The sequence below is a fragment of the Cupressus sempervirens genome, chromosome 5 (genome assembly GCF_028749045.1).
Source record: "Cupressus sempervirens isolate cs-2001-9-10 chromosome 5, ASM2874904v1, whole genome shotgun sequence".
Lineage (NCBI taxonomy): Eukaryota > Viridiplantae > Streptophyta > Pinopsida > Cupressales > Cupressaceae > Cupressus > Cupressus sempervirens.
Window position 1 is genome coordinate 437,518,433 of NC_143122.1, and position 23,479 is coordinate 437,541,911.

General features: G+C 32.3%; 1 protein-coding gene across 1 annotated transcript in view; it reads left to right on the forward strand.

The window, feature by feature from the left end:
• The window catches only part of LOC149556656 (protein S-acyltransferase 24-like), a 35,565-nt gene extending 25,879 nt beyond the window's left edge, over positions 1-9,686 (forward strand). Inside the window, exon 13 of the mRNA XM_089831080.1 lies at positions 9,022-9,686. Coding sequence (XP_089687206.1) covers positions 9,022-9,441 — 420 coding nt within the window. The 3' untranslated portion in view covers positions 9,442-9,686. The remainder of the gene's footprint in view (positions 1-9,021) is intronic.
• Positions 9,687-23,479: the final 13,793 nt, after the last annotated feature.

The window sequence follows — 23,479 nt, forward strand, 5'->3', positions numbered from 1 at the left end:
GTGGAAATTTCAGATTCAAAGTCATCTCGTTTCCAAGCGCACTTATTCTCTCTTCTTTTCCCTTGCACTTCATTAGATCAAATACATTATCATATCATATATCTCTTAAGGAATTCAAAACCCCATCAAGCTCAGATCTTGCATTTGCACCCTCCATCCTTTTAGTTGTGCTAATTAGGCTTGCTTAAAGGTGGGTTTGTATTCCTATGAATACACTAATTTGGGAGGTAATCTACACTATAGCATTGCCTCCCATTTCCTTTATACATGTCTTTTAGAAGAACTAGTGGTGTCTGTGGCTGTCATGTTGTCCTCGAGTATTCTTTGAGACTTCAGGACATTGTCTACATCAAGTACATAAAAACATTTAAAACCAAATTCTTAAAAAGGAGAGCTAAAAATGGGGGTTACCAAGGGCCTCCAATTCAAAATAATTTCGAAAATCCATGACTATGGCTATTTTACTTTCATCAAGATAGGAGGAAAACAAATGAAGAGGCAAAGAAAAATGAAGAGGAATACAGACTTCAAAAGAGTGGCAGCTTCTTAGATATCTTTGGATGCAACTCTGATTGCAAAGCTTGTTTCTTAAATTACCCATGGACTATTCATGATGCATATTTTTTTGGGCAACTCCCTGTATAAAAAATGCTTCATATTATGGCTATGATTCTAAGTCTATAATATGGACCATACCTCAAAATCTCATTCTCTATCACTTAGCAGTAGGACAAAAAGTTTTCTCAGCAAATATCGGAGATAAATTAGTAACTTCTCGGGGAATTGTGAGTAATTATGAAACTGACTTAAATTTAATTAGAAATGCATTTTTTTTCAAAATTCAATAAGGAGATGCATAAATGAGTAAACAAATCAAACATGCTGATCTAGATATGTATAAATGCAGTAAGTAACAAAATTGCATCCTCATGTGGAATGTCGATGTGGTCAAAGACTCCGAAATTTAAAGCAAACTACAAATAGAAAATTGTCTTTGTACAAAGATAAGCAAATACAAATGTCAAGTACAATATGAAACTAGTCTACATCTTCCTCTTTCCCTTCCTAGTAGCTCTAGTAAAAACTATGGGAGTGGGAGGGGGTCTAGCGGCTATAGCCCTAGCAGTCCTCTATGATGTAGCTAGTGTAGGCATTGGCAATGATTCCTCATTATCCGAATCATCACTTTCACTATCCTCACTGTCAATGCCCTCACTCTCATTGCCCTCCTGAATGTCATCCAGTCTTGATGCAAAATCCTCCTCATGCATAGCCTGCCTCTCCAAATCATACATGCCATCCTCTGTAAACAATATAGGCTGTTTCTATGCTGTCCAATCACCATAAGGATCTATGTCATAGTTGGGAAAACTTTCACTTCTCAACACCTCGCCAAGCACCCCCAAAAAATTAGGAAAACTCAGTCAATTTTAAAAAAAAACCTCGGGGAAAACTTGTGAACCTAAAAAAACAGCTTAAATTTAATTAAAAATACATTTTCTTTGCAAAATTTAATGAGAAGATGCATTCAATGAATTAGTTTAAAGAGAATACAAAAGAAACAATTAGAGTTTAGATATATATAAATTCATAGTGGGTACAAAATCACATTCTCATGCAGAATGTTGATGGCTTGAAGCAAAATAGTAAATATTTTTTGTCAAACTAGAAGTAAATGCATCATTGCAATCACATCTTCCTCATAGCTACTCTACTAGTAGAAAATGGAGTGTGTGTAGGTCTAGAAAAGGAACCTTGCACTAGGCGTGACTGTGAAGTCTATAGCTGTGCCTCCTCACTCGACATCCGTACTGACTTGCTCTTTGTCCTGGATGTATCTCCTTTTGCCTGTGACATTGGTAATGACTTCTCATCGATGTCATCCAATGTGAAATCCAATCCAACCTCCTCCTCTATGGCATGCCTCTCAATTTCAGCAATGTCATTTGTTGAAAACAATGGACCTAGCTCTTGGGTAGTCCAATCAGAATAAGGATCTATATCATGCAAATCAAGTCGATCAGGTATTATACACTACCTTTTTCATGTGCAACTTAAGATTATATTGCCCATAAACAAAGTCATTGAGCTGTTTTTGAGTCATTTTGTTTCTTTTTTGTGTAGATGGACACAAATAAGCTCCAATTGCACTCACAATGGGATGCGCTACAAGGTTGACACATGATTTTGAGAGAAAATTGCCTTAAAGTGGGGGTATTGCCACCCCAAGTTTGCCACCAGGCATTTGTAAAATAAGATATAAAGCAATGGAAAAGAGAAAACATAGCTTATCAATTGCAAATGTTTTAAAGTTTAAACTTGTACGGTTTACTTGGGGTTTGAGTGCCTCTTGCTCTGTTCGCTAGCTCAGGAGAGAAAATTGCTTTAAATTAGGGGTATTGCCAACCCAAGTTTGCTACCAGGCATCTACAAAATAAGATATAAAGCAATGAAAAAGAGAAAACATAGCTTATCAAATTGCAAATGTTTTAAAGTTTAAACTTGTACGGTTTACCTAGGGTTTGAGTGCATCTTGCTCCCTTTGCTAGCTCAAGAGAGAACAAATTACCCTTTGATTTCACATAGATTTGTTGTTTGGTGACAACAGGGTCTCGTTGCACAACATTGAATATTGTCTTCTGAATGCATACAAAGAGACCCTCCATGGCCTTTCCATTAGGCTTTGAAAAGGAATCATCATGCCTAAAACTAATAGAAAGTGAAATCAAGTCTTTAGTACACGACCTAAAAAAAAGTAAACTGAAGTCTTCGTAAAATTTGAAGAAGAATCATACTCATAGTAGTTGAAACGGTGGTTGAGGAAGTAGCTTGTTGCATGAATGGGTTGGTGGAGCATATTGTTCCTTCCCAAATGGGATCAAATTTGAGCCTTTCCACGTTGTAGAAATTTCTAGCAGGTTCTTTTGCCCTATCCATGGCCTCATAAAGACATCCCATTGGGGATTGTTGCCTATCAACTAGGTGCAGGACTCTAACCAGGGGCTCAGACAACTACAATTGAAATTTGAAAAATACAAATTAGTTTACAAAAAATTAGAAAATTATTTAATGAAGTTACTAACATAGTAAGTTACAAATTAATAATGAGATTTGAATCAACTTTCTAGAACAATTAAAAATTTAATGTTTTGAAGTTACCCTCACAATCTCAGTAGCCTTTTCAAAAAAACTTTGGTCAAAGACTATGTGTGCCACACAACCTCTCCATGAACCTTATTTGAGTAAGGTGAAGCAACCCAATCAGGACACACAAACATTTGTTACAAAGGCAATATTGTGCTGATAATACTTTGCAACGTCAATAAAACTGTTGCAAACCTTGTGATACCAAGTCTCACCAAATCTTTGTTTTCAGTGAACTTTCTCATGAAATGTAGAACCCATGGGTAATTATAGATAAACTTGGTGACTTGCCTTGCATCGTCTACAATTGGAGTCACCTGATCATGTTTTCCTATGTCCTCCAAAAGAAGGTCAAGGACACGTGTTGCACAAGGTGACCAAAAAAGTGTTTGATGCCTCTTTTGGAGGATTCTACTTGGCATATTAGTAAAACATCAATTATTAGTTGTCAACTTTTCATATTTTACATCAAACCTAAATTGAATAATATCATAGAATTAGATTCATTATTCATATGCAACATAAAAAATTAAAATTACCTGTTGCCACATATGCTGCCACATTATTTGTGATGATTTGCATCACATTCTCTATTCCCACCTCCATGACAACATTCTTCAACATAAATGCCAATGTGTTCATTTTTCACCTTATTGGAGGCATCAACAAATTCCCATAACACTACATCATCTTTGCAAGCAACCAAAAAATTAATAATGGTTCTATTTTCCCATTTGTCCATGCATCAGATAGAATGGTGCAGCCATATTTCTTCCACTCCTTTTTTTGCTCTTCCACCACTACCCTTGCCTTATCAACCGCATTGTCAAGCAACCAACAAAATTAAAGTGTTAGAACTTAGTATACAATTTTCATTTAATAAATAGGAAATAACAATTTAAATTTAAAATATAAATTGAACTGAAGTGAATTTTGATTATTTACTAACCTTTCACTCAAATCCTTGCACAAAGGGGTCTTGTACCCTTTACTTGAAACTGTCAATGCGGTCACCAAATTCAGCCAATAGGGGCTATCAACCACATTCATTGAGATGTTGAATAACCAAAAATCTGCACATGTAATATCAGTTTGCTCATGCACAACAATAGATTATTTTTTTTGTCATAGTGTTGAAAAGCCTTCAAATGATTCCAAATCATTTCTAACTACTTAGGAATGACTTTGAATTCATTTACATGGAAGGAACATTTAAAAAAAAAATATAGAAACAATTTCAACAAACCTACTTGGGAAAGAGATTTTCTTCCAAGACTGGTTGAAATCTGCTTGAAATCCACTCAAATCCACCTTTAATAGCTTGCAATCACATAACAAGGGCTTGGAAGCCTTTTTTTTCTCCACTACAAGTCCACGAAGCAATAAAATTGAACTAGTAAAAAAAGACCACTTTTTGCCTTTAAACATAGGTTTGCGAATGCACAATTTTTTGCCAAAAACTCGAAGGGTTGTTGGCAAAAAATTGACAATTTTTTCAAGGGTTGAGTCACGAGTTTTCCAATTATGATCAATGTCATTCAGATCAAGTGGCTCAACTAGTGATAACTCTACATTTCTTTTGTGCAAGTTAAGGTTATATTACACAAAGACAAGGTCATTTAGTCATTTTAGTGCCAACTTGTTCCTCTTCTTTTTGTGAATGGCTTCGAATAAGCTCCTATTACACTCACAACTAGATGAGCTACATGGCTGACATAAGATGATAAGGGCAAGTTTTTGCAGATTTGGGACATTTCCACCTCAATTTCACTAGCAAGCATTTGCAAGATAAATAGTAAAGAGTTAAGAAAGCAAGGTGAGAAGAAGTTTTTGTAGCTTAGTATTCATTTACTTATCATGCATGTCAAAGACTCCAAATTCCAAATACTGTACCTGGGGTTTGAGTGTTTCTGCCTCTCTTTGCCACGTCTAAGGAGAATAGCTTGCTCATTGCATTTTGATACACTTCCATCTCGGCCACAATGAGGTCTCTCAGTTCAATGTTAGGTACCATCCTTTGCATGGATTCATTGAATCGCTCCATGACCTCTCCATTGGGATCCTTGTACAATGTAGAGAAGCGAAATTGTTTGTTGAGGAAATACCCCACCACATGAATGGGTTGGTAGAGCTGATTGCTCCACTTCTTATCAGTAATTTCCCATATGGGCTTAACTTTTAGGCTGTTCCCCTTATATTGATTTCTTACAAGTTCTTTGGCCCTATCCATGGCCTCATTAAGGAACCCTATTGGGGTTTGATGCCCATCTACCAAGTGGAGAACTTTAACCAAGGGCTTCGCCACCTACAATTGAAATGCAGAAAAGGATGATCATTAATCAGAGAGTAGGGTTATAAATTAATAATAAAGACTTGATTATTAAATACAAAAAAAAAAATTCAACTTTTGAAGTTTTCGAATTACCTCCACAATTTTTGTAGCTAGATAAAAAAAAGTGACTGTCAAAGACAATGCTTGCAACACTCTTTCCATCAAGATTCTTTGAATAACTTGACTCTAGCCACGATAGACTCAAACATTTGTCTCAAAGGATTCATAGAATCAAGAACACTATGCAACGATAAGGAAATCGTTGCAAACCTTGTGATTGCGGGTCTAATCAACTCCTTCCCATGGGTGAAGTCTCTCATCAAGCGAAGGACCCAAGGGTGATTGTAGATATATTTTGTTATGTTCCTTGCATCCTCTGCAACTAGTCTCACCCAATCCAATTTCCTATATACTCCAAAAGAAGATCAATAACATGTGTTGCACAAGGAGACCAAAAGAGTGTGCTATGCTTTTTTTGTAAGATCCTACCCGCCGCCACATATGTTGCTGCCAAAGTCTCACTTGTCTTTACCTTGTCCAAGACATCTAAGGATTTAAGAAAGACTACTTGATCCTTGCAAGAAACAAAAAAATTGATGATGGTACGGTTTCTTCTATCTGTCCATCCATCAGAAAGTATGGTGCAACCATACTGTTTCAATTGTAATATTTGTTCTTCAGTCACATCTTTAGCACTAGAACCAATATCTTTGAGAAATCTACAAGCACAAAATGAAAAGTGACATGAAGTAAACAACTTTGATTAAAAGAAAGTTTACGTTCAACAAAAACAAGTAAATTGTAAAATTGTAAAAGTAATAAAATTTGAAACTAGTAAACTAGCCACCATACAACCAGTCACAAAATCTAGAAAATAGGGATTTGCTGCGGCATTGAAGGGGATGTTAAAAAATAAAAAATCAACATATTGAATGTCAACTTACCGATGCACATCACTGTTCCTTCCAGTACCCTGAACCCTCCAGTGATGGTTGTGCTCCATGTGTGTTTCTATGCACAAAAATACCATCGAGAGTAGATTTATGTGGTCTATTAGAAACAATGCAAATGGAAGCTAAGTGGATGGTAGGTGTACAGATCCGTGGGCCACGAAGAGAGCCCACTATGCCCTCAAGTGCCGCTTCTTCTTCTCAAGGGCGACTGAGATACTTGGTCACAACCTACAATATTTCATTATGATCATTGTTTTAGCACAATCCAAACTAATAATGGTGATTAGAAAATAATAACTTATTCTTCAAGGTGGTACTTCAAACGAGACATGCCTTCAAAGGCATACTTTTTTATACACTATTATACTCGGTTCCTTCAAAGGCATTTTTCCATGCCTTGTCTCTAAATTTATATATCCCCTTTAGGGTGTATGCCTACAAATCTAGATGGACATGCGCCTATGGGGCCACTAGCAGATGCCGCAGCTGACCCAGTTGTAAAGGAATTCCATATTTGCCATTTAATGTAAAATCAACCTACTCATACAAAATACAAATTGAATCCCCAAATTTAGAAATTTAATAACATTACTAGGAACAAACTATGTTAGATTAAAGCTTTTAAATAAGTTTAAACACAAGCTGAAACTTGAAACAAAAAAACAAAAAATGTATTAGGTTATGAATTTTTTCAGAAAACTATGATTTTTTTGGAAAAATTGTAAAAACGTGGTGTTAGATCTTAGTCATTACAGTTAAAAACGTGTTAGAGAACATTGCAAATGGTATTCTAGAGTTCTATATAAAGTTGGATGCAACTAAGGCAAGACAAAATGATTTTTAACTTAAAAGAACTATAATTTAGAAAACTCACTTGTGAATCTGGATTTGTTTGAAAAGAGCTTTGAACCTGCTTCGAATTCACTTCAAATCCACCTACAATTGATCTACAATGCTGCCAAACACTATTTCTCTCCTCCAAAACCCTTATCCTCTCCTCCAAACGCTAAAAGGTGCAACTGAAATGAATTTGGGGAACTCACTGGGTGTCCTAGTTCGCAAGAAGATGTTTAATTATCACCAAGAAGTGACAATTTATCGCACAGAAATGGCGATTTTAGCCCTGAGAAGTCACTGTTTTTTTGTCTGGGTTTTCTTGCAAGAAAACCACAATTTTTTTTGCCAGCTTCAACTTCGCGTGAGAAGCTGGTATATTGGCCACTTCTCTGTGCTATTTTGAACTATGATATGGACTATGAAATCAGAATAATTATTTTACTTTTTGAAATTTCAGCTTTGTTTTTGGCTCGCTTATGTTATTTTTAGGTGTTTTTGATTTGTTTGTTTTTGAAACGTTCAATTTTAATTATTTTAATGGCCATACGTCCATCATTTCCAAAAGTAAGGAAAAAGTTTGCCATCCCAAAACCAGTTCCCATCCTTACCTCCCACATACGCAAAATTTAAAGAAACACTGCTCATAAATTTTGGGCTTTTTGATTTTTGCTTTAATTTAATGTTTCATACTCAATAATAATTTTTTTGTAGTGCACAATTGAACTAAATAATGCTAATTAAGGATTTAAAAGATTGTTGGCATCAAACCATCAGGGCACATTCTTCCTAGTTTTCTGCATTTATGTTCATTTAATGACGAGGATATTTGTCCATCTTGAATGGGACATTTGACAACTGTGACCACAGTTGGAGGGAGCAGAACCAAGTTACTGGAGTATTGGCTTTACATTCTGCAACCTCATGATGGCACAGGCTAATTGTGTTTTCAAGTTCTGTTTTGTACTTTTGTTATAAGTTGGACTTGATTGAGAATTTGGCACTTGTTTGCACCACATCATTCAACAAATCCTATTCTTATTAAATAACAGTTTTCCCTCATAATGTTTACGTCCTGTTTTAAACCCAAGTAATTCAATTCTGCAATCACTTCTTTTGTGTGGTGTAAATGGAATGCTGCTATGGATATTATGATAAAGGTCTCTTATTTGCCTTCCAAGCTCCCACAGTGGTATAGGCATTAGCAGAGCTAATGAAGCTAGCTAGGCAGGTTTGGATCTCATATGTTTATTAGCAGTTTCACTTTACGCTGAATCATTGGATTGTAATTTTTAGAACACAATAACTGTTTGTAGAGTTTCTATCTGTAGTAGAATTTGGTTAACCTTTCATATAACTAGTATCAAAGATGTTGAAAATCTAAGAGTGAGTGTGTCTACATGGCCTTTGGATGAAATTTCTCTCGAATTTGGCCTCTTCCAATTAAATATATCGTACTAGATATTGAGCATGGATGATAATTGCTTAAAATTAAAAACTACTCATGTTTCTCAAGAAGGGGACTGTTCCAAAGCTTTGTGCATGCTATTTAATTCACTTATTTAAATTGCTGTCACAAACTTTCTGATGTCAGTTTTGTTTTCTGTTTGCCTTTTATCTATTTCTTCCTGTGAAGAAGGTACAAGGGAGGTCATTCAAAGCTCTGTATATGCTAACTTATTTGTCACCAATTTAAATTACTAACATGAATCTTTTGCTCTCACTGTTATCCTGAAGCCATCTCTGTTGGTTTTGTAGATTGCGCGAAATATAACTACCAACGAAATGACAAATGCTATTCGTTATAGTTATCTTAAGGGGCCTGGTGGTCGTTTTCGAAACCCTTATGATCATGGTTGTCAAAAGAATTGCACAGATTTCCTTATCCTTGGATATAATGAGGACACAGAGATTGCTTGGCAGCCTTTGCAAGATGGTACTGGAACGGTTCAGATGAGTAGGCATGCGGCATCTTCAAATGCTTTAGGTTCTGTTAAGAGTGTTGATGTTCAGGACAAGAGTTCTGTTGATAAGAGCTCTGGAAACTGCAATGTTAATGGTCACTCTTCACGTTGTAATCATATTCATGGTCAGTCTGAGGTAGTTCCTCTAGGCCTTGGTCTTGGGTTGGGACGTAGTAATTTGGGGCATGGCCATCACAGTGTGCATGCTATATAAAATGTGTTGTATATCATGGTACAAAGAGAATTTGGTGATCATCTTATTTACAGTTAATGATTGTTTGGATTTGCAATTGAGTTGCAAGTATATTTGGAAAGGGCATTATTGCCTGTTTTTCCATCCAAACAAAAGTGAGCATCAAAAAAATTTCTCCAAGAATCAAGGTTCTCAAATTCAAGGAATGTGTACATTGGTATTCAGAATAATTCATTTCCCTGTTGCAATGCAAAATTTTACAACTATTCATCTTGCAGGTAACTTCGACAGATGCTTCATGAGATAAATTTTTACGCGCTAGTGAGCACCAATGTTATCAGTTTTATCATTAGAGAGTTTGTCATGCTTAATTAATGTTTCCTAACCAACCAAAATTACAGGTGGAGTTGTAGATTATGCTGGCCTTGTCAAATTTTGTGCTGCATGGCTTTTAAAGTGCTGTTACACAAGAAGTCATATAGTCAGTGAGGATGAAATGCTTGCAGTCTTATGTAAAGTTTGTTCAAAGTCAATTTTTCTGGGTGAGGGATTTTTTCGCAGCTGACGCTGTTAATGTGAATATGCAACTGTTTCTTAAATGACGTTCCTGCTTTGAGTGGACAACATATTGTGAGTGGGATTAAACTATCATTGTTCTCTCCCTATAACGATAATTAGATTTTGTTGAGAATTAGAGCTGTTTAACATTTTCGTTTTTCATGGTACATGGTAATTAAAATCATTAGTTCAATCTTTGTTTAAAGTAGAATTTCAATGCTACTGATGCATGCATACAGCAAAATCTTACATTCAGAGGTTTCCACACTTGTGGGGCATATTTATAATGTAATCAAATATCTGATTATTGTGTTGTATTGGAATTTCTTCATTTCTTTGAATTTGATTAATGGAAATTAATGCATTTATTTTATTTAAGTTGCTTGTAGAGGAGCTTAATTTGAAGAAAAGAGATGAGCTAGATTTGGCGGATAGTTATGACTCGTCATAAATTCTGTAAGGTACTGAGATATAAAGCTCTATATAGTTACAATGCAAAAGGGTTATAGAATTAGTAACACATTATTTGAACCAAGACAATTCTTTTAAGTTACTTCAAATATGCTCTTGACAAAATTGAGCCATTAAAATGGTCCTTGACAATTAAAATGCCCATTTCAATAAATGATGTCAAATGCACTTTTATACATTTTGATGGATCTTATATATGAACATTATACAATTATGCATGATAGAATCAGGAGAGCTTATGTGGTCATTATATGCTGCTACTTCACTAATTCATGACCTTGTGAGTTACTTTTTACGACCTTTGCAAATGATAACAAAACAATACCATACTAAACTCTTAAACTCAGGTATTTGGCAAAAAATCAAAATAGCTATTTAAGAAACCCTAACAAGAGAAGTTTACATTTTCATGAGTCAAGATAAAATTAAAAATTAACGTGAATATTAGAGAGATGTTGATTTGCAATGTTTATCCTTTGAGGGGTATAATGAAGTATTTCCTAAGTTTTGAGCTAAAGTTTGGAAACATGATGGAGCTGATTTTGCAAATTCATTGAAGGAAAATGGTAATGGCATGACTATGGGTTTAGCTTAGAGAAAATTGCCGCTCTTTTCTTTAGGTTGAATAGATTGTCAATCTAGGCAAGAGAGAATGATTTTTGATGATCACCTTGTTAATTTTTTGATATAGAGCCCTTGGGTTCCAACATTCTTGATGAAGAAAAATAGTGTATGCCAATTTGACACTAGGATGAATCTTTGCAACACAATGGGCATAACTTCTAGGGAACTTGCCAGAGCACCATTGTCAATACAACAACCAAAATGCCCCTTATACTATTATCATTAATCATTGTTTTTGAATTTTAATTAATTAATAGTTACAATAAATGGTGCATAAGCAAGCCATAGGGAGTGTCATGCCCAAAAATTAGGGCCAAAACACACCAACAATTTTTTTTAAGACAATAATAACTAAGTTGTCTACATACTAACATTGAACGATTGTGGTATGAGAAAGTTGATAAGTTTCAAGTCTCGAGGTTGCATGGTAAGGTTACAAATGTTTAGGGTTTTAGCAACAAGTTACATTAATGTTCAAGGTGTTAGTTATAAGGTGAAGTTAAAGTACATATGAAGGGTTTCGTATTTGCATCTAGGTTTAGACATACTAATGAATTCAATTGATAATTTCACTAAGATTCAAGGTTGATGTTGAAGACATACTTTACTAAGTTCGAAACGCCATAATGTGTTGCTAGAAGAACACTTGATAACGAGTTGACAAGGTTTAATTGATTAAACTATTATGTCATGAATTACAGATACACCATTAAGACAATGAAATAATTAGGTTTCAATTTCATTTTAGAATGTTTGATCTACTAGATTAACATTTAAAAGATTAAGTACATGTGTGCGTAACAACGTATTATGAATTCGTTCCCTAGCATTAAAAGAAACCTTACTACAAGGTCAACATGAAACAATTATATTTTAAAATGTTATATCATCTCTACTTTAAAAATGAATAATTAAAAAAGAGGTGTATATAAGGACCATACACATATAATAACTTAAAACACCTTACAACCAACACCCCTATATAACATTTATCACTAACTATACTAATAAAATATGTGTGCTAACCATATTGATAACTAAATTATATGAAAATAATCCTCATTCAAAGTTATTAATCTAATGACATTCACTAATTTGATTTCACTAACATACCACTAATCTACTTGTTATAACTAACATTACTTACTGAGTATGATTGACCTCCTAGCACACATGCTTACATTCTAATAAAAATTAGCTAATAACAAATTAAATCAATACTAAAATTAATTAAAATATATATACACTAACTACCAAATCCAACTTACAAAATAATTTATATATCTAAACATACATTTAACAAATTAAAATCATGTCCTATTTCTAAGCCCCTATCACCATTTATCTTTTTGCTAACTCTCCAATACCCATATTTTTAAATACTAAATCTAATCACTTAATAACTACACATACTGTTTAGCATAAAATAATATATAAAATTAACTATGAGATGACTAGTTAAAAACAACCAATTAATAACTAACATTATCCTTAACTCCTAACTAATACCCAAATAACAACTCAAAATATTCCTAATATATTACTTCCTAATTACCTAGTTACTTTAATACTAAATTTGATTATCTATAAACTCTCGCCCATTAATTAACATAATTAAACACCAACAAAGCTTCAATCATAATTTACTAACCAAATCACTAAGCAATAACTTAAACCTAATACCAACCCCTACTACTTACCAAAACTATCACACCTCCACTTGCTAAGTTGTCACAAGGCCCAAGGTGGACGCTCCCCCATGGCATTGTCTACCGTTCAACATATATGCACCATTATTTAAGGAATATATATATATATATATGTAAAAGACTTTCACTATTTAACACTGGCTAAGGGTTCATATAAGTTGCTCCGTAGCCAATGACCTCCCCCATGAACTCTGCGTACTTCCCAATGGGGATAGTCCCATGTCAGCCCAAGTGGGCATACCAGGGAGAGGTATGCATGGGGAGAGAAAGGAAAGGAGTTGGGGGGAAGTTTGTGGGCCCCACCAAATCAAAGCTCATCAAAATAGAATTTAAAGGTTAATTGAATGCCAAGCCAAGCAAAATACAAAGTTAGTGTGAGTATTAGGATGATGATGAGGTGGGTGGGGTGTGGACCCCACGTAGGTCACTCCGTCCACTTGCTCATTTTTTAATAGTTTTACATATATTTGCTTTAAATGAAATCCCCCACCCCTCCCCCCGCTTCCATTTATGAAATGATTTTATATTTTCTTCTTGAGTATTTGATTTGTTAAAATTAAAATGGACAAGTGGTCTTTTTGAAATATTATTTTTAATTGATTGTGGATGGATTTTGGATGGGAGGAATTTATTTTTCCTTCCATACAAAATCCAGAGACCTGTAGGTCTCAATTAGAAGGAAAAATACACTAGATCTATTTGCTCTCAAGTGGGTTATTTCTCATATTCATTTCAAATTTGCTAATGCATTGTACTACTAATTTACCTAGGTTTTCTTGGTCACCTAAGTGCTATAATCATAACGTTAATATGGACTTTATTAAATTGATAGTTATTTCATTTAATCTATTGAATTTAATAGTATAAAAACTATGCAATGTCTCAATTCAAAAGTTGTTTAATCCACGAACTATATGACTTATTTAAATTTGAAACTTGATTCTATCATACAAAATCATGAACTACATAATGGAGCATTCCTTTATACTTCCATTATTATTACAAGATGCAAAAAAAAAGAATTCACAAAATGATTTAAATCAATGATTCAGACAAATATATCTTTATTATCACTTTGAGATCAATGAATACAATGGAAGTAACTATTGAAGTGTCACATCAATTCAATAAAACTTTCCTCACATAATGACCTATCATTTCCTATCATTTGATATGCATATACATCTTTAGTCAATCCAATACATTGAAATGAGCCTACAATCATTCCCTTCACTACAAGATGCAACAATGCAACAAGAAGGTAGACACAAGTGGAGAATTCTCCAATCCAAAGGTGACATAATGAGACATGGTAAAACATCAACTCTCTCCTAATATGACACCAACAAAAGATCAACATGTCAAGCTTCCTCCAACATTGCATCCACAAAAACCTACAAATAAGAATGAACAATACTATGGAGAGCTCACCTCCCAACCTAGGCCTCAAAGAGACTACCCACTGAGCTAGGAGAACCAATACCAACCAGGTCACATTTAAACTCAAACTACAAAACATGAACATTATAAGAAACACCCAATAAAGGATATCACGATGGGTTACATCTATGTACCCATAAAAAAGGGTGAAGGTGGAACATCCATGAAGGAGATGTCAATGAAAAACTTATAAATAACATGCCTTCACAAGGCTCAAAATCACACACATATTCCCTAATCATACTCTCTTTATCTCCTCCAAATAACATCAAAATACATTGGCAAACAAGGGCCCATACACCTTGTCTTTTTCCCTCTTCTCCATGAGAAGAGACTCTTCACTTCCATGGAGTCACAACTAACACCATCACCCCACAATGCCACTTCTTCGCTATCCAAGGTTGAGTAATGCATTCACACCCATAAACAATCCCTCAAGAAAACGCAAGAACAAGATTGAATTCACCATTTTCCCAATCCTCACAAACACAATACAACAATACATACAATGCATGAATGCAAAATCAAGAACTCCAAACACAAAATACTCTATTGCAAGAATGAAGAACATCCATGATAAAGAAATCACCAACCTTACTCAAATATTTTATGAAATAGAAAGTTGAGAAGAGCCCTATCCTTTGTTTCTCCAATTTTAAACCCTAGTGTCTCTAAAGATAGAGAGTGGGTGAACGAAGGGCCTCTAAAAAGGCCTCCAAATCTCACCCACCTACAAGCAATACCTCCTTGAGTTGACCCTAATTCCTTTGGCCATCATAATGCAATTTTTGGGCAAGAGTGTGGGCATGGGTATTGTCATAAGACCACTCCATTTGTACAACTATTGGAAAATTAGTAGTTTGAAGGGTTTGTGAAGTTACCTAAGCCTTCTAGTGGTGCTAATTAGGTTGCCAACTCATACCCCTATTACTTGGGCACTTAAATACCACCAAATTTGGCTCCTACGACCACTTTTTGGCCTCTAAAAGTGACTTGAAATTTGAATTTAGAATTCTTATTTGGTGGGACTTCACAAGATATATCTAAACAAGGGAGATTAACTTAGGCTCTTAATTAGGTTCAATTTTAGGTTAAGGGTCACATTGCCAACCCTAATTGACATGTAATTTTACACATATACATGACAAGTGTCAAGTGACACCATAAAATCACATTACATAACATAATTGACATGTCACTAATAACATAATGAATTAACCTAATAAAAACATTCAAATTATGATTACGAATTAAATTACATGGCAACGAGGTTCAAATCTCTTCATTAGATTCAACATTGGTTTAACAATTTGCACATAGGTTTGGTTCTTGGTTCTCCGATTAATTCCATGGTTAATTTTCTTGCACACTCAGTTCGAATATCAATAGTTCAAGAAAAATCACACACACACACACACACACACACACACACACACACACACACACACACACACACACACATCTTAACTTGCATTATCAAATTTAACCAAAACATTTTAAATTTCATTCCAGTAACCTTTTCCATTTCTACACATTGATTAGATAAAAAAAACTTGCATAATCAACTACTATGACATCTTCATCAATTTAAATTAAATGATTGAAATAAGTGTCACAAGGCATACATACATACATACACACACACACATATATATATATATATATAAAATATCATTAAGCATCATAAGTAAAGCACACTAGAGTAATCATCACACGTCATAAATAATATAGATCAATGTCTAGTCAATTGAATAATGTCTCAAAATATTGGATCATAATGTATCAAAGTAAGTGTATTAGCTGAGCTATGATGGTTCAGGGCGAGGCCTCACTAAATCATTCTGAATCTAATCCCGATCATTTTAATATTATCTAACTGGACTATCTGAATGCGTATAAACATAATCATCAAAGTATCATAAATAATATCATCATAAGGTAGAATACCACATAACATCAATAGTATAAATCAATGTTTAAACAACCAAATAATGTATCAAGTTCCGAATCATAAGGTATCAAAATATGAACATATCAATTGATATCAATTTTTGTTAAAACACCTAAACCATAAAACCTTAATTTGTTTCCATCGTCATAATAATCTAAGTCCATTAATTTTCTAACACCTAGGTATGCGGATGTATTCTAGAGAATACATGCAATGCTTATGATTTAAACCATAATTTTGAACAACCACATAACTAACTACATGCAGAAGTATAACCTCTTATACACAATACCCAAATAATCTTAACACACGATAATGTACTTTCAATATTTAATATTTTGTTACCTTAAGGGAACTTCTAGGGAGTGATAATCTTTATCTTTGACTTTCTAATAATTCTTAAGAGGGTGAGTATGAAATTATATTATTATAACAACCATCAAATTAATATACATAAGATAGCCTGAATTTATCATAATGTCCTCAATATGGTTTTTAGTAAGAACCATAACAACTTCCCATACCATCACCTTGTCATTCTCCTATATCCATTCCATTCTCCTATACATGGATTTAACAAAGAAATTTATATTTAAATAAGTACCTGCAAGGAGGGGTCTTACATCCTCCCCCGCTTCCCTTTGATTTGCTCCTAGAAGTCACACAAACTAGGGCACACATCTCATGCTAGACCTTGTCTAGACTTATCCCAAAATTTACTCCTATACAAAAAGAATGATTTATAATTCACATATACATTCATATATGATAATATACTTACCTAATTATCCCTAAGAAAAGTGAAGTTTAGTCCATAACTTCGACATGGGTATGCTTTCTAGGGTCGAACACTTCTTAAAACATACATATCACATATATAACATGCTAAATGATAGGAATATTCTGATAGAGTATCTCATAACAATACCATAAGGTGTTCAAAGTTTCCATATAATCACATGCTAGGGTAGCATGTATGAGACCCCTTGGAATAGGGCCTTCTTGTAATACAACTTGGATCCTATCAAATATTATTTACTTATTTCTTTAGAACTTTTGTTGCTTACTAATTCTTGGATAGGACATTGAATAAGTCCATTGCTATATGTGCCTTCTTCACAATTAATGATACCTTAGGTGACTTTAACCAATCTTTTACTATGATACAATTCCTTAACAATGGTCAAATCATACTCACTAATCCTACTCTTCCTTCACAATTAATCATACTTATGATGTGGACTAGAAGTTCACTATAGGGGAATGGAAGAGGCATAGATACCTTCATTAAGAACCCCATACTCTAATGCTCTACCTCCACTTGATTGCTACGAATCCCTCGGGTAGGCTGGTCACAAGTCACTTTTCCAACACAATTCACAAGAAGGTGCCTCATAATTTAAACTTAATATCGAAGATAAAATGTTCAATCTAAAAGTATGAACAAAATAAATTAATAGTGGCCACAGTAGTCAACTTTCAATCAAGAAAATACAACATGTCCGAGAGGCAAAATAGAAACATTAATAAAAAATTTGGCTAAGTAGGCCAACATCACATTTGTACATTGTTGGTAAGAAGGAGATATACTTAAAATAACAAAATAAAAAATCAGATAAACAAGGAAATAAATCAAATTGCTTACAAAAATTCACATTACTGACACAATGTGACCATACCAAGGTCACTTAGGGAAGAGAATCTTAGGTATCCCAACTACATTGTAAGGATCTTGCTTTGAAATCAAATGGTTGTCTACAAACCATATGGCTAAAATTGTGATTGATCCCACATACTAATAGCATAAATATCTTAATTGACATTGCCCAATGGTTAGGGTTTACTATACTAAGGGGTGTGTCTAGACTAGAAATCCCATTATAGTGTGCAAATGTGAGGCAACTATAAAATTAATTTTCCTTCAACAACCTTACCATTACAAGAAGTCTTCTTTCAATAGTGATCATGCATGTATATAATTAATATGTAGGGAATTGTTGATAGTGCAGTTGTACTACAAGTCATGGTTATAACACAAAATCCCTGATCCTCAATCTCTATAATTACATACGAGGCATCTATTCACAATCTTATCTTTTTATTTATTAGGTCAAATGTGCCCTTATATACAAGTTGAAATTGTCCTATCAAATCCATTCAATTTTGTATGATTCTGTGTACATATATATCCTTTCCCTATATTACCTCATTGGTTACACAATTTCTAAATATCACCAGAGAATGTACTGAAAGTTGGTATTCTTAACAATAACCATTATTTCACGTCCCCTAGCCATAAATGACTTATGAATTCATCCTTAGGTTGTAGGTCTACATCTAGGTAGGTATAAAATCATTAGTAAGATGTTTCACAATGATTACTATTTACTCTTATTACTTGCTCCTCACCAAGGTCATCATCACCTTTCCTACCATGCCTTGTGGCTTCTAATCCTTGTCTCCTTGAATTCCAAAACTTGAACCTTCATTACATATTAGGTTAATGATCTCATCGTGACCTTCTTACTCTATACTGGCGTTATAATTGATCCCTTGAATTCCAAATACTAAGGTCTAAGAGGAACACTTGATAGTTGCAACCTTAATATTGGTCATACTATACAATAAAGCTTTTAAAATGTGCAAATCAGATAGCCATCACTAGAAGTTTGAATTTTCTATCTTACTGGTTCAATACTATATGCTACATACTACTCACTATTTAGTTACGTTCTTACCATCATATTCAGATTATTTGATTACCCGATTAAGGTTCTCTTCCCTATAGTAGAATTGAGATACTCTCTTGCTTTGTGTGTTCATAACTAACTCACTTGTCAAAATAACTTCTGGATTCATCATCATATCATTTGAGGTTCCCAAAAGTTACTTGTAGATTTACATTGAGCTCTTGTTTTTTCCCCTACCAATACATTTTAACACCGTAATTGGTTGGAAGTATCTTTGGAGTTTGATAGAATTCTATACTTTTAAAGCATTACATCCCTATTCTCTCACCATTTTATTTCTAACTAAACAATATATTAGCATTAGGAACAAAATTGAATTGTGAAGATCCTAGGTTTCTTTTACATATGTTGTAATATCGAAATCAATGCTAGTCTACTTGATCCCTTCTATACTTAATATGAACTACAATACTTTCACAAGTGACATGATCATGTTCAAAATGGATTCTAATGAAGATGATTCTAAACAATTTTCTTGAGTTGTTAGGTTATTTACACATTTAAAATCTCATTGATCAAATGATGTTTGAAGGTTCATAGCTTAGTTTTTTCAAGGTGATAACGTTCAATACAATTTTTGAATACTTTATGAGATCATAATCTACCTTAATACAAATACAATATTCCTAAATTTAATCATTTTGTTTTCATGTCATAAGACTGGGTTATTTGTTATCATTGACCACTTAAGATTGTCAATACAAAATTCTCATTTTACTTTGGTCTACTTGCCCATGTCACAATTTAGGAAAGAGAAAAATATTTCATCAAATTATTATAATGAGAATCTCTAGTTCATAGGGTAACCAATAAAATCCTACATTTAACATGGTCCCATTGTTGCCCAAGTGTTATGAACCTTGCTCTGATACCAAAATGTCATGCCAAAAAATTAAGGCAAAAATACACCAACCATTTTTTTAAAGACAATAATAACTAATTTGTCCACATACTAACATTGAATGAGTTGGAGATAAGATAATGGTATGAGAAAGTTTATAAGTTTCAAGTCTTGAGGTTGCACGATAAGGTTACAAATGCTTAGGATTTTAGTAACATGTTTGCCTTAATTTTTAAGGTGACATTTATAAGGTGAAGTTAAAGTAAATATGAAGGATTTCATTCTCGCATCTAGGTTTAGGCATACTAATGAATTCAATTGATCATTTCACTAAGATTCAAGGTCAATTTTCAAGACATACTTTACTAAGTTTGAAAGGCCATAATGTGTTGTTACATGAACACTTGATAACAGGCTGATGAGGTTTAATTGATTAAACTATTATGTCATGAATTATAGGTACACCATTAAGACAAGGAAATAATTAGGTTCCAATATTATTTTAGAATGTTCGATCTACTTGGTTAACATCTAAAAGATTAAGTACATGTGTGAATAACAATGTATTATGAATTCATTCCCTAACATTAAAATAAACCTTACTGCAAGGTAAACATGAAACAATTATATTTTAAAATGTTATATTTTCTCTAATTGAAAATGAATAATTTTAAAAAATGGTGTATATAAGGACCATACACATAATAAATTAAAGCACCTTAGAACCAATTCCCCTATATAACACTTATCACTAACTATACTGACAAAATATGTGTGCTAACCATACTGATAACTAAATCATAGGAAAATAATCATTATTCAAAGTTATTAATCTAATAACATTCACTAATTTGATTTCACTAACATACCACTAATCTACTAGTTATAACTAACATCACTTACTAATTGAGTATGATCAACCTCCTAGCACACATGTTTACATTCTACTAAAAATGAGCTAATAAATAATTAAATCAATACTATGTTAAATTAAAATATATATACACTGCGTACCAAATTTAACTTACAAAATAATTTAAATATCTAAACATACATTTAACAAATCAAAATCATGTCCTATTTCTAAGCCCTTATCACTATTTATCTTTTTGCTAACTTTCCAATACCCATATTTTTAAATACTAAATCTAATCACTTAATAACTACACATACTACTTAACATAAAATAACATATAAAACTAACTATGAGATTACTAGTTTAAAAAAAAAACCAATTAATAACTCACATTATCCTTAACTCCTAACTAGTACCCAAATAACAACTTAAAATATTTCTAATATATTACTTCCTAATTACCTAAATAATTTAATACTAGATCTGATTATCTATAAACTCTCACCCATTAATTGACATAATTAAACACTAAAAAAGCTTTAATTAGAACTTACTAACCAAAGCACTAATCAGCAACTTAAACTTATTACCAACTCCTACTACCTACCTAAACTATCACGTCTCCACTTGCCAAGTTGTCACAAGGCCCAAGGTGGATGCTCTCCCATGAACTATGTGTACTTCCCAATGGGGATAGTCCCATGTCAGCCTAAGTGGGCATACTGAGGGAAATGACTATCCAAGAAGTTATTTTGACTTCCTTGGATGCCATGCCCCTTCCACTTCCACATACCATGCCATACAAATCATACCCCTTGGGACGTGCGCTGTATGTCAGGCTTATTATATTGGGTGTAATTCACAGAGAATGTGGGCTAGGTAGAATGAAAAGGTTAAGTTTTTTTTTTAAAGCGTTGAACCAAAAAAATATTGTTATTATTATTATTAAGTGCTGAACCAAAAATTATTTCTAATATTATATTAACTTCAATCATTTTGATAATTGAATTTTTTTTTAACAATATTCAACTTTTTGCATTTGGTATTTTTTAGTTTGATTTTATAATAACAATTATATTATAATACAATATGTAAGTTAATAATTTTACAATATAAGGCAAGAGCCTACAACACAATGGTCACTTGTGAGCCTTTCATGTGGGAGGTCTTCAGTTTGAATTCACTTAACACATAAAAAAATAATTATAATAAATAACAATAATTAATCTAGGTTTCAGCTGTTTACCAATAAAATAAAAATAAAATTTTTACAATATATTAGATAAATTTATTTAATAATACTATTATTTCAACTTAAAAAAATTATGTATGTTTGTTTTTAAAATATTAAATTATTTTAAAAATAAAAATTCTTTTATGTATGTTTTATGATGTAATTTTAAATATTATAATAATTTTTTAAACATATAATTTAAATAGAATATTATAAGTTAAGAAAACATTATCTAAATTATAATTCAAATTAAAAAAAAAAAATATTAGAATAAGACTAATAAGAAATAATTATTATATTTTAATAGTAATATTATTTTTAATTATATCTTTCATTAAAATTTATAATATTTATTAAATTGATATTAAAAATATTGAATTTGATTTAATGTTTAAATATGATATTATTACATTACACTTATAATTATTATATTTAGAACCATAAACACCAAATCATTTTTATTATATTTTATATTAATAAATTTTTATTTTTTATTAGATCTTAATAGATTTTAGTTATCCCATATATATTTGCCAATATATTTTATAAATATTGATGATAATAATAATAATAATTTGTATAGATCTATTAGATTTCCACAATCCATGAAAATGAGATTTTTAATTTCAAGATTTGATTGTGTAGAGTTTTATTTTTTATTTTTACCATCAATGTTTCAGATCATACTACATGATCCATCATCAAGATGCAAGAGAACATGAAGAACAAAAAATGATAGATTACAGATCTTTATGTGGTTTGCTAGATTTGTAATCTATCATTTTTTCTTCTTCATGTTCTCTTGCATCCTGATGATGGATCATGTAGTATGATCCGAAATGTTGATGATAAAAAAAAACTCTTCACAATCAAATCCATAAATTAAAAATCTCAATTATTTGTATAGTTTTAATTTTATTAACCAAAACTATCTTTTAACTATTTAAACTTAAAATTAAAATGAAAGTCAAATACACAAACATGCAACTTACACAACACAACATATTATAAACACCTAATTATTTTGATTAGTTAAATTGCCATTTAAAACTAAGCATTCTTTACATACTCTTTTTTGTTAACGTTTAATTTGTGATGTATTGAATAATATTATTTATAACTGTATGTAGTAGTAATCAATTATATTTATATTAGCATTTTATATTTCAAAAATGTATATAATAATAAGATTAAAAATTAATATTTCTAAATATTTAATGACAAACTACATTTATATCAATACCAGATAATGTATTTTATATTAACAATTTAGAATACTCATTTTATAAACACAACACAAATGTTTTCCTATTTTGTTTTAAAAATTGCAAAAATATAAAATAATTATATAATGAACAATTTCAATTAATTAAAAAACATTATAATAAAATTAATTTTTTATTATTTAAATGCTAATCTTATTCTTTCGGGTTAAAAAATGTTAGCCTTAGTATTTTTATTTTAAAATATTTGAATTACATTGTAGATAATGTTTTCAACTTAAACTATTTTATTTAAATTATATGTTAGAAAAATTATTCTATTGAAATGTCTTCACAAACTATAGAAGATGTGATTTCAATGCTCTTGGTTGAAGAAAAGAAAACAATTGCAAGGACTCAAGA